At 42.7% G+C, this 13289-nt stretch overlaps 1 protein-coding gene across 1 annotated transcript; it reads left to right on the forward strand.

Moving 5' to 3' along the window:
* The first annotated feature begins 3450 nt into the window (after positions 1 to 3450).
* On the forward strand, positions 3451 to 12718 carry LOC104377675 (astacin-like metalloendopeptidase). Its single transcript, XM_009984521.2, has 12 exons — positions 3451 to 3519; positions 3787 to 3811; positions 5444 to 5460; positions 6183 to 6207; positions 7166 to 7237; positions 8197 to 8331; positions 8967 to 9084; positions 9844 to 10022; positions 10142 to 10226; positions 10618 to 10745; positions 11767 to 11882; positions 12320 to 12718. The coding sequence occupies exons 1-12, from the start codon at positions 3451 to 3453 to the stop codon at positions 12716 to 12718; spliced, it is 1368 nt and encodes a 455-aa protein (XP_009982823.2).
* Positions 12719 to 13289: the final 571 nt, after the last annotated feature.

The following is a 13289-nucleotide window of genomic DNA, read 5'->3' on the forward strand; positions in this document are numbered from 1 at the left end:
GTAAATGCAATTGTGTGGTGTTTATTTATGTGATGCCAATCCACAGCAACTTCAGTGATGCGTTGTGGACCATACTGTTGCTTCAATGGTTGGTTTTGGTAAAGCCAGATGGTTTCAAGACTTTAAGATCTGTTAATATCTTACCATGAGTTGGGTACGGTAGCTACTACAGAACTTCCATAAGCCCTCTAACATAAATGTGTCTATTTTCTTATTTCCTGGAGTTATTTTTTCCTGCATTTTACTACACAGCAATTAGTAGCTAGTTGTTCTACAGGTTAGTAGTTAGCTGAAATAGACACTTTATATCTTTTTTCTAACTAGCTCTTGATGGTTTACATTGTATTTTAGGAGGTGTTTACAATTAAACACTCCAAAGGGAATAATAATTGTCTAACACATATGACTAAATGACACGCAACCGAGCAAAATCTGAAATATGTCTGCAGAAGTGCTGTAAAAGTTCTATACATCTGCTGTTTTCGTTGTGGCTGGGTGTATTTTACAGTGAACTCCCATATGCAACAGAATACAGAATACATTATTTTTTTTCCCTTGGTATAGTCTGTAAAGTCTTTTCTTGGTTACACATACAGTTCTCTGCAAATCAGTGTTATGTCCTCGGGCACAACTCCAGGTTTTGTAGTGGTCTTTTAGGAGCGGTGCTCTTTTTGCCGACAAGACTTCTCGCAGACTGCGACACCATCCAAGTAGTTCTTGACCTTTTGTTGCTGGTTTTGGATACCTGCCAATCATTGTTCACATCTGCGAAATCTGGGTGGTCCCTGCTGTCCACCCAGAAACTGGGAGATGCAGACAGGAGAACTCGAGCTTGACAAAATTTCCCACACGCTTTTTTTTCTTCTCTACATGCAGAGCCAGCTTCTGTTTGCGAAGCCTTAGTTTGGTTCCGAAAGGTTCAAGACAATTTCTGTGGCACTTTTTCTTCTAGAGGTATCACGTTTACTACATCTGGTAAAACTGTGTCCTATTTTTGCAATATCTCAACAAAACGAGGCAGTTTTTTGATGAGCGAAAACAGGACTGCTGACAATTCCTCCCCCTTGGACACCACACTTTAGGAAAACAAAGACTGGATCTGAGTATCGGGCACAAACCCAAGCTGATAGCATCTTCAGGACGGGCAGCGGGCGTGAGTATCAGCACTCCTCCTCGCTCTGTTGCTCGTACTTTGCCAGCTGTAGCATTTACAGCCCCATTCCTGATGCTAACAGCAATCTCCCCCATCATCACTGGAGTTAGCATATGGAAAAGGTGGCATGCAGCAAGCTCTCTGATGAACTGTTTAATTTGTCAGCATATTAGCACGTCCAGCACAAAACGTGCAGCATCCTTTTTTTTTGCCAGCACAATTCCCTCACTCTTTCCTGAGCACGTGCAGTTCATCAGTCACTCAGGAAGCTGTAGTATTTTCCCAACAACATGCTACAAAAATGCTTGGGTTATCAACCTTCCTAACTTGCCTTTTAACTTTTTTTTTATTCCCTCACTATCTCTGATGCCTCCTTCTGCTCCTGGACTGGTTTTCCCTGAGAGCAGTCTGACCTTTCTTTTTTTTCCCCTAAACTCTAATGGAAGCAGATTATATGCAAGCCCCATTCTGCAGTGGTTTTGGTGTGCATTCTGCAGTGGTTTTGGTGTGCATTCTGCAGTGGTTTTGGTGTGCTTTCTGCAATGGTTTTGGTGTGCATTCTGCAGTGGTTTTGGTGCTGTTTGGCCATACCACGGCATCTGGCATTTGTTTTGCCCTTGTATTGAGCGAGAAACCTGGAGAACCATTCTAGGACCAGCAGACCAGAGCTGCACAGCTTTGCTTCAGCACAAGGAACGGTTTTTCATCCCTGTGGAACACAAATGTGAACAAAGGCAGTCAGCATTGCGTAGTGCAAACATTTATGCACACAGAGAGCATCCCGGCTGCCTGTGCCAGCAGGATTAGCACGCTGACAATGCCTGCTTGATCTTTGCTCTTTCATAGTCACAAGGACCATGTGCTACCCTGCTTTTTACTCCCTGGTGCCTCGGGCATACCTGACTCCAGCCAGAGTGCAAGGGACACAAAGGGAAAAGTAGCATTCCCCTGTGCTGCCTCCCCGTGGGGGTAACGAAAGTTTATCCCTGGACTTCGGCATTCCAGACTTTCTTGGAATAGTAAGCACTGGGTGACTGTGAACTTTCCTTCACTAAAATGAAGAGTCATCCCCCCCAGTGCAACTCAGATTACATTTCTGTGTAATTCTTAGCCTCGATTGAGTATGTTTTGGAGGCAAATATGTGGAAAGCCCTCTCCTGCTTCTTGATTTGCTCACCAACACGGATAATTTCTAGAACATCTTATTCAACACAGAAAGAAGGAATAACAGTGTGGGTGGGTTTAAAACTTACTCTGAGGGTACCTGAGCACCGGCATGGTCTAGAGACAGAATCTGTACATTCTATAATTCACTTTCCTTCTTTGTGCATGGAAAATGTACTCTGACACAAACCAAGTGTGTAGCAGAGGCCGGTCAATTCCCTTCAGCAAACAGTTCACCAGGCAGAGCTTTGCTGCGAGAAGAGGTGTGACAAGAGGCTGCTGCGACAAGAGGCTCAGGGGTTGCTGGTTTACCTCCTACAAGCATTTCTTGCCAGCTCTGCTCACTGCTTCCTACACCCACTTCTGGGCAAGTGCACTGCAGCAAGCAGCAGATCTGTTAATCCTTCTCAAAACCAGTAAGTGCTGCTTCTGCTGCTGCTCTTTTCTACCCTCGCTTGTTGGTCACAAAGCTCGCGAGGGCACCTACAACTATCAGACTGCCAAAAATTATGGAACACAGGAGATGTTCCTGCTGTTATGAAACATCAGGAAAAGCAAAGGAGGAAACAGAAATTCTACTTATACAACTATGATGAAGGATATCTTCTCAGGGAAGACTCAGGCATGACCTCACTGAGTAGTGATGTGTTGTATGTTCCAAAGCAACACAATACTGTCCTGGCCTTCTGTGCTTTCTATGACATGAAGAAGAAAGTCACCTACCATCTGCAATGCCAACAATACAGTACTCTGGAAAGTTACCCAGGAACAAGGGCTTCCTAAGTGGTACCGGTCAAACCGAACACTTAAGGAAAGATCCTCCAAGAAGCAGAGGAAGTGCATGGCAGCACAAGCATGAGGCTGATCCAGCTCTAGAGAGCCGGCATGAACGACAGGTGAAGACAAGGGATGCTATAGATCACCGTGACAGCAATAGCACAGCACCAGGAGATGCCCAGAGGCTAAACTGGCTGTTGAGGCTGCAAAAGAAATCTGCTTCCTGATAGGATCCCCATTGGCTGGTGCAGTTTTTTTCAGCCCTGGCAGAGCAGGCTCCGCTGGTATATCTAGCGGCAGCGCTCCTGAACGGGCAGAGATAAGGACACGCACTGGTGGGCTGTCAGGACTGGAGAATGGATCTGAAGATGTTGCTAATCTTCATCACCCTTCTGCTTCACGCTGCTCTGGGCTTCCCTATTCAGGTGAGAAGCATTCCACGCAACCGCGCTCCGTCTTCTAATTGACCTGTTCTTCCTGGAGTGAAGCTGCGGAGACCTTTTTTGATAAATTTCTTGCAAGAAAAATATTAGTAATATAATAATATATGAAGCCAATCTCATAATTCAGTTCCTCCCTTTGGCCTGGTTTTGATGCTATTTGATTTTTCTTCTTTTTTTTTAAATTTTTGATGCTATTGTTGCATTTATGAGCTATGGAAGAATAATGCCTTTTACCTATTGGTTTTGCAGGAGAACTACGAAAACAGCACAACAAGTAAGTAGGATTTATCTTGTATTTTATAGACAACTGATAATTCTTGACTGTGTATCACACACTTTGGCTTTAAAGCATGTGAAAGCACCGACTCTCAGGCCTTTTGAAATTCGTTACTGGGCTGAGTGCTGGTGTGTTTTCACAAAAATGTGCTTTACACAAACTTTTGGGGTACGGTTTGTCAGGTTAATTTAGATGTGCTTACAGAGGCTTGAAAATAAAATTTTAATAGGACATTTTGCTACCCTTTCCATTAAGTGGAGTGTTACAAAGAGACTGCTGCTCATTTACCTCCTTTCCTACCTTGGTGCAGCAGTAAGAGAAAGGGATGTCAGGAGTCAGAGAAAGCTTTGCTTTGTGCTGGGATAGAAAACAAACAGTACAGGCCTCTTGGGTGCATGAATTTTGAATCCAGTCAACCTATCTCAAAAATGTGCTTCCCTGAGGAATTTTTTGAGATGCCATAAATCTCTCTGATGCAGCTGGTGGGAATTGACTGAATTTTTTAATAATAAACCACCATCATTACGGTGGACTTTCATTGGCACGTAACTGAAGCAACAGCCTGGAAAGACAAACTGAAGCCTTTTTGGCTCAATAAAAGCAATGCTGTTGCAGGTTCTAGATAGATTCTGAACTAAGAGGAAGTCCCCTCAGCACCTTTGGACAATAACCACTGTGAAAAGGGAAAGGTGCTGCAAGATGTGACAGAGCTTGGCTTCTATTGAAAAAACTTGGTCAAAAAGATAAGGAACACAGAGGCTTCGAAATAAGAAACAAGAAATAAGTTCTCTGTGTCATTGTTGTACAGGAAAAAAAATAATGGCTTTATATTTTGACTAGGAAGAGTGCAACTATCGGCAAACTGGGATTGCCAGAAAGGCTTGCAGCGTATCCATCATTCTTAAGAACAGGTCAAACAAACTGCAATCAGGAGTAACAGATAAAACTGTTTCTGCCTTAGGGGAAGCAGAAACAAACTGGATGACCTCTGGAGGTCCCTGCAATTTCTAAACTTTTATGACATTATAAGAATGAAGGTTCTGCTCAGAAATTTATATATCAGATCAGATTTTTCACTTCCATGTTTGTATCTAGAAACTGATGTTTGGTAGAAATCAAAAGATGTCACACTTAGGACTCAGAATGGTTCCAAGCTGCTGTCAGGTACATACTGAAGCTGAGGTTATTTGCTAAATTATAGCCTTCATCCCATTTTATAACTTTACTCCTTGACACTGTGAAACCAGAGAGGATTGTTGAGCTGGTTTGCCTGCACCTGTTGCTGTGAAATCTAGGAACAAAGCACATTTTTGTCCCTAGCTTCCTTTGTCATTTTCCACATTGAAGCTGATAAAATGCTCTGCTAATTCTTAGATGGCAAATGACCGTCTAAGCATTTAGATGGTCCCCCAGCATGATCTACTAGGAATTTTCATAGCCGTTTGTCTGAACATTGCTTTAATTTTTGTGCTTATGCATCGGTCAGTGCACTCCGTTCTCCTCCAAGCAAAGGGACCTGCCAAAGGCATTCCCATGGCTGAGGAGGCCCGTGCTGCTGAACACTGTGAAGTTGCATTCAGAATCTAATTTGTCTCTTTTCCTTGTCTTTTTCTTCCTTGCTTTTTGCAGCAGCAGAACCTACTGAGGTAAGGACAGCTAATCACCTCTTTTGATCACTTTGGGGTTCATCATTGTGAAAAGTGAGGTCAAGACTCATGTATGCCACCCCTAGTTCCATCTGTGCAGGAAAGCCTTCTCAGATCAACGGTGTAACAGAGTGTGCAGTTTCCATCCCTATCCCATTTATTGCTCCACAATGCCCAGATATATGCCCCCATCCCAGGAAGCTTTTGCCTTCTCTGGGGTCATAGAGAAAACTGAAACTCACTTTTTATTTACACAAGACAAAGGAAGTATGGCAATCTGTTTTGCTGCAGGCATGACCCCCACAGCTGGGTACAAGCCCCACAGTTTCCTGGAAGCAGTAGGTACCGCAGCCTTTCACCGCTGCGTTGTGAGGTGATACTGGGAGGACTTCATTGGCAATTTCATCCACCTTGCACCTCTGCTAGCAGGGACACAAATAAAGTTGGAGGATCTGAAACTTACTCCACACTTCATGTTGCATTTCCCGAGTCCCCTATGGTGATTCCCTTTATGATATCCATATTTGCCAAGATATCAAAGAATATTTATCATACTGTGGTACTTCTTTACGCATGGCGCAGTATATAAAAGCTCAAGACTGCGCTGGGGAAAGATACTTTCAGTAGTAGTCTGGACACTTTTGATCCTTTGCATGTTATATTATTTAATATTTATGTTATAATATAAAATGTGAGATAATACTAATGCATCATTCTTGCAGGTCACTACACAAGAGGATATATATGGTATGTATTATGCCACCTCAATTTAAGTATTTGGTAAGATATACTGATTGTTAGGTACTCTGTTACTCCAGAAAATAACACATGCTTAATGCAAATTAATCTTAAGGAGGAAATTTTAAAGGAATGCACTCAGCATAATATTTCATGCAAAGCAGAGTCTCTTGGTTTTGGCCAATTGCTTGACCTCATTAAAATCAGCAGCTGTTTTCACTTTTTACTTTTGCTAAAAATAGCTCTGCTTAGGTAATATCCTGACTTAAGTCACTTCCAAAGGTTACAGAGAGTGCAGAGGCCATGTGCTCCTGCTTTTTATTGATGTCAAGGCTTTTTGCATAATGCTTAAGGGTTGGCTGATTCCACTTGGAAGGCCTAGGAGCCCCTGATGCTGGGCTTAGGTGGGGACATCAGTGTGACCCATGGAATAGGAATGAAGTTCCAATTCCATTGGTTTCAAGTGTTTTCCAAGAGGTCAGCATGTCCCCCAGCAAGCAGCAGGACTGCTCTCCGTCACTTTTTTTTCTCCTGGTGTCTTATGTTTGAGTGTGAACTGTGCATGCAGAAGGAAAACTGTGCTGTCTGAGTGCACAGAGGGAGCCATGCATCCAGCTGGCCACTGGAGTGGGACAATACAGACTTACACGAGCCAAAGGTCCAGGGGTTAAAATGTGATGGCTGGTGGGGGGGAGAAAAATAAGGGAGAGAGGGACAGATTGGAAGAGAATGGCTCTTGGGACTGGATTAACACCAAAATAACTGCAACTGATAGGTTCAAAAGATTGTGTCACTTAGCAAATGTCTACAGGATGGAACAGCATGCTGGTCTCTAAATAGGCTCTGTAAGTTTTACACACATCACTGTCACTGATCTAAGTGAGCTCCTGGAAACTCACCAGGTTAAAAATCAGGATTCATATTTTCCCTGGGAATGAGAAAGTGATACTCTTGTATTTCTGTGCAGAATCTCCATCGCCTACAGAGACTGACTCCGAGGACGAACTTATTTTTAACAGAATTCTGGAAGTTAACAAAGGTAATGCCACCGAAGCCGTGCTTATAACGGGTCTCTCTCTGTTGCTTTTTGGGAGTGATGTGTGAGGTACAATGTCTTATCACAATCTGTGCAAATATTTTTCCCATCTTACACGTCATCATGTAAGGGGCGTTCAGAGACAGGCCACTGGGACCACTGTGTGGTCTGCTGAAGCCTCGTGGCATCTCAAATCTATATTGTCGACACTGAAGATGATATCAGGTGTGGAGGCAACAGAACTATCCAAGCAGTTTCTTCAGCTTCACCTCTCGATATCTTTGTCATTCTTTGGACATGAAAAGAGAACTTGGATAGCTGGGTGCTTGCATTCAGTCATCATATAGCTTTGTAGTACAGACTCCTAGACAAGCTATGCTCAGTTCCATGCTCCCTGCTTCAGACTTCCTGCTCCTTGATTCTTCCAAACATTCCCCATTCTGTCAGCTTGTCTGTCTCACGTTTTCCCTTTCAGCAGTCATTCAAGAAGCTTTACTACTGTCTGTAGAAATGCACACCAAACATTCCTACAGTTTTCTCTAGACAACACTCCTCCTTTTGGTTTGCTTGCCCTCTTGGGTTTCCTTATTGGCACCTCCTGCCTGTGCCCTTCCTTGGCAGATATTTGATGCTATTCATTCAGTGCCACATGATGGATGACAAAACAGTACCAAAGTACAGCATCTCTGTCACTATTGCAACTCCTTTCACTCCTTCCCTGTCTTGCCTCAACCCCATCCAACAGAATTGGAGCTTCCCACCTCTCCTCTTAGCTAAGGACACAGCAGCAAAGGTAGGGAAGCATCCTAGTCCAATAGTCCATCTCGCATGCCAGCCAGGAGCAGATGCTCAGGGAAAAACAGAAAAGAAGGATGAGTAGACAGTGACACTTTTGAAAGTGTGCTTAGCAAGCACCCAGCAATCTATGTTCCGATATTTCCACCCTTTCTCTCTCACCACAGGCAGCTCTCAGCTCTTGCAAGAAGGTGACATAGCTCCACAAAGGACTCGCAGTGCCATCAACTGTCGCCATTGCAACTGGCCCCAGTCCAGCGATGGAATCGTTCGCGTTCCCTATGTCTTGGATCCTACTTATGGTGGGTGTAAATTTCAATATTTTTTTTTTAAATGGATTTTATCCAATAAGCTTCAGGTAGAAACCTACTTCTAGTGGCCACACAAACAATTGATTCTAAGGATTTACTTGTGCTGTGCAAGCACAGATGAATTGTAAATTACAAAGACCTGAAGAGGAATAAGAAAAGAGATCAAATTTCCTTGAGAAGTTTGCATCCATAACATTTTGGGTCTGGTCACTTGGACACAAGAATGATTATTGCCTCTAATGGTACCTGCCAGAACATCTACCTTTATGACGTTCACGCCTATTGCAGTGTAGTTTCAAGGGCCTACTTTTCATTAGCAAAATAGCTTCCCATAGCTGTCTCCCAGTGTCCAATCATCACAAGATACATCAACAATCACCAATATAATTTAAAAAAGTAGTTGAGAAAAAGAGACTCCCACCTGAATCCATTTGGGCAAACATCTGGATAAAGCGGATCTTGTGCCAGGCTATTAATATATTAAATTAAATTAAATTCATTACTGATCAAAAAGCAAGAAAGAGCCTAGGCTAATGTTTCTGTCCCTCATTTACCCTGTTTTTGAGTACATGTGAGATTTTAATGGCATCTTGTGTGACCCTCAAAATTAACCCTTTCTTCTCCAGAGGAAGGCCACATAAAGGGGATTCATGATGCCATGGCAGAATTTGAAACACTGACTTGTATTAAATTTGTGAAGCGCAAGACAGAACGTGACTACATCAACATTAAATCTGCCGATGGGTGAGTTGAGTGATTAATTAACAAGTTATTTCTACATTGTTTTCCAATTCTTCACTGCACTCATTCTGTGTGACCTTAGAGAGGAAAGAGGAATGGGTTTAGAGAAGAAATGTAATGTTTTATCACAGTGTGACGGTATCCTCCTTGGATAACTTGCTAGTGCAAGGACTCAGCAGTTACACCAGGGACTCACTGAAGACACTGGAGTGATGCAGATCAAGGGAAGGCACCATTAAGGTGGAAAGAGTATCTAAGCTCATGTTTTTTGTTTGGCATATTGCACACTTGAGCACAAGTAACAGGTTACTGTAAGTCTTACTTGCACAGGCAAAACCAATATCAACTTACGACACAAACAGTCCTCTGAATCACACAGTTGGCTGTCAAGGTCAGAACTAGCACCTATGAGGGAATTGTTCAACACCCATCAGCTTGAAAGTGCTATTCATCTTCGCTCCAGCTCTGATACAGTGTTATATCCAGGGAGTTAATGTCACTGTGTACAGAAAGTTGGAATGCAGGAGCCTCCGTGCTAACGAAGGTCTTCCAGGAAGCTTCAGTGAAGATTGTACTGGTTGCTGTTTTCTACTCTATGGTCAGATTTGTCCTTCTGTAGACTCTGATTATCACAGTGAGACAGGAAGGAATCCTTCCACTCCTTCAAGATGTGTGTCAAGCAAGGTTCTCTGTTCTGTCTCTTTGCCTGCCTGCTAAGAAAAATTCCCTAAGTCTTATGTTGGTGTTCAATGACTCTCTCAGCTGCTGGTCACACTACGGGAAAGTAGGAGGTGGACAGACTGTCTCTGTGATGAAAGGAGGCTGCATGTGGAAAGGAGTAATTCAGCATGAGCTGGACCACGCTCTGGGCTTTTTGCATGAACATTCTCGAAGTGACAGGGATAAACATGTAAAGATCATGTGGGAGTACATCAGTCCATGTAAGTACCTTTAAACTCCTCAATATCCAAAGTGGTGTAGATACATCCTAATGCTCCCAGCTTTTCCCTGAAGGGAGTAGATAGGAAGCATGATCTAAGTACAGCATCCTCTATTACAGCTGACAGACCAGACTTCAGGAAATTTGAAAACTCCAGAAACCTGGGTCTTCCATATGACTATTCCTCAGTAATGCACTATGGGCCGTAAGTAGCAGCATGGCACCACTTTTGTTGGAACTCAAATCTCACATTAGAATTAGTTTCTGTAATAACTCTCTCCTAACTATCAGTTTCCCCGTTTCCCCTTCCGAGAAAAACCCTGTGAGTCAGTTCAGACAAGCCACTCCCTAAGATTAATCCATTATTCTTTAGCTTTCCATTAAGGAGCCGTTCACAGCTGAGCTTGGGAGCAAAGGAGAGTATCTTGAGATGGATTCTGCTTACTGCAGGACATCTTAAGCAAACCTATCTGAACAGCAGTGTTAGTCACAACAACAACTTGTGTACTATTCCTGTTCTCCCTCCAAAGCATGCAGTTAAATCCTGAAAGAAGTAATTGTACTTAAAGAACATAATTTTTCATGTTCTTTTGCAGATACACTTTCACTAATACCACTGGGAAAGCAACGATTGTACCAATTCCTGATGCATCAGTACCTATTGGACAGAGACAGGGACTGAGCAACTTGGACGTGGCCAAAATCAACAAACTTTACAATTGCAGTAAGTATCTCAAAGCCATCCTTACAGCTTCTGTTCAGATCCTTCGCAGAGATGTTCGGGAACACCGCAGAGGCAGCAGTTTCCCGTCAAAGACTGGAAGATTATTCTCCTAAATTCACAGTGGCCATTAGGGTTACTCTGGGAGAGAACGCAAACGTAAAGCTGGAGGCACGTTGTGATTAGTGAGAAAGTGGTTTCTGCTTCCAAATTAAATCAAGCAGATTAACTATTGGCACAAGTGTCTGCTGTGCAACTGGCCTAACTGAGTAGCATGTTGTATGCTCCACTGGAGTAACACGGTTTCTTACAGCTCAGGAGACAACTATAAACCCCAGAAAGACCCAGACATCTCCGTTCCTCCTTGCAGTTTGTATTTAAGACCTGAGCCAAACCGAAACAGCTGTAGGCTCCTCTGAACTGGAATAGTTTCCTAATGCCTTGTCCAGTCTTCAAATGTTTAAGCTGTCATTCTAAATTTGTGTGTATTTTTAACACTTTAATTTTAACTTCTGCTAGAAGAAATTCTCGCATACTATCAGAGAAATTTCTTCAGCCAAAGGGAAAAAACACGATGAATAAAGTATTACCTCTTGCATAGAGAAAAGACCAAGTCCTCCTCCTAAGCTTAAAATTTAACCATTGCAAAGACGTCGTATTTGTGCTTGACTCTTCTAATATCACTTGACTTCCCCATTTCAGTGGAAGACAATGTCACCAATTGCAGTGAACTGAAACCTCTCACACTCACAGAAAACGATTCCTTGCTAAACTATGGAGCTAATCAATAAGCTAATGTTTTTTTCCAAGCACTTACTTACTATCCATTTGATGCAGATACTGATGCATTATGTGAAAATTAGGACAACGTGAGTCTTCATTCTAATCAAGATGCACCAATACTCTGAAATGAATGCTGGCAGACCAGAGAATCGAGAGCAGTGCATTCTGAAGACACAGTAATTGTAAATGAGTGGAAGCTTCTGCAAGCCTGGTGCTGAAGCAAACACTGTTTCTTTTTCAGGCCGCTGCAGCACTATTCTTGATACAGCATCTGGGTCACTGAGATCTGCCAACCACCCAAGAAATTACTCAGATAACACCAACTGCGTCTGGCTCATCCGAACTCGATCCAGAAAGGTAATCACGGGTTAATACTGGTTTTGGAATATGGCTGAACTTAATTCTGTCTATGTTAAGCGTTTTGCTCTTTGTCTGCATACCAGTTGCCAGATAAGATCTTTACCATGAGAGAGATTTCAGACTAGTCTCTATTTCTTCTTCATGTCCTTAAGCCAGGTATGGGCAAAGACAGCTGCAGAGCTGCAGTTTTGAGAAACCTCCGTACGCTGGGCTTCGGATTTGCAAAATCAAGACAAAGCAGTCTGAGCATGGGAGTATTCAGTCACAGGCCCATTAGATCTGAACCCTGCAACTTCAGGGGAGGAGTGGCAAGGCTGGCTAAGCAGTTCCAGTTTGGGCTTGGTTACAGCTTAGATTCTGTCTGTTTTAAAGCACAGTCCACGAAAGAAGTCGCATACATGTATATTAAAGGCTCATTTTCTCTTTCCTTCCAGATTTCCCTGCACTTTGAAGCCTTTGAGCTGCAGAAAACCAGAGGCTGTCAGGGTGATTACGTTAAAGTTTATGATGGATCCAGCAAGTCTTCTGCAGTTCTAATGGACAAGACCTGTGGCTCAAAGATACCCAATGACATAGTTACTTCTAGTAATCTTATGCTCGTAGAGTTCGTCACAGATGGTGCTGATACGGCTTCTGGTTTCCAAGCCACCTTTACTTCTGGTAGGTCTGAGAACAAGGAGAATGGCAAAGAAAACCAATCTGTGTCAAAGCAACCTTCCTCTTCACAGAGGAAAAACTTCGAGGAACTGCTCTCTGCAAGAGCCATCAGTTCCTACCTTGCTTTTGATATAATGGATCAGTCCCACACTGATATCATTTATTCATTCAGGTAGATGGGGCCATGCTCAGGACAAGTGGTGTTAGCCAGGCGATTCAGTGTTTGCTTTGCCTCTCAGATATATGCCACTCCAAGGCACGTGCCATTAAGGGTAACGCCGATTTAATGTTACTGCTAGTGCTACTAGCACAGTAGAAAGACAGTAAATCATAATGCAATTTTGCATTGTGTCTATGTAGTATCTATTTCTGCCCGTTGTAGCTAAGGAAGAAAAGAATAAGAAAACTCCCTGTACCACTTTGATTAGTCAACATCTATAAAACCATCCTAGTTGTCAGATATAATGTGATCTGACATTCACATATTTTAGAGATACTACGGTTTGTTCAGACAGCTCTGAAAGCTAAATATTCTCTCATTTCACTTACAGTGAGGATCCAAAGAAAACCTAACAACTGATTTAATGAAGAAGAACCTGTTCTGTGAATATTGACATTATGTGTTTCCTACTTTGCTCCTATCCTGGCTTGGATCTGTATGAAATTTAATTCTATTAAGAATCGGAAGTTTTCATCTTCCTGAGAAAGTTCATTTTCCAAGCCGTACACATGTATGAAGTCTATACA

This window comes from Tauraco erythrolophus, chromosome 6 (genome assembly GCF_009769465.1).
Source record: "Tauraco erythrolophus isolate bTauEry1 chromosome 6, bTauEry1.pri, whole genome shotgun sequence".
Taxonomy (NCBI): Eukaryota; Metazoa; Chordata; class Aves; order Musophagiformes; family Musophagidae; genus Tauraco; species Tauraco erythrolophus.

Bases quoted from the DNA above. Each gene is read 5' to 3' on its own strand.
- LOC104377675 (XM_009984521.2), top strand. From the start codon at position 3,451: ATGGATCTGAAGATGTTGCTAATCTTCATCACCCTTCTGCTTCACGCT. The intron at 8,332-8,966 runs GTGGGTGTAAAT...TTTCTTCTCCAG, and splicing joins TGTCTTGGATCCTACTTATG to AGGAAGGCCACATAAAGGGG. The intron at 9,085-9,843 runs GTGAGTTGAGTG...TGACTCTCTCAG, and splicing joins AACATTAAATCTGCCGATGG to CTGCTGGTCACACTACGGGA.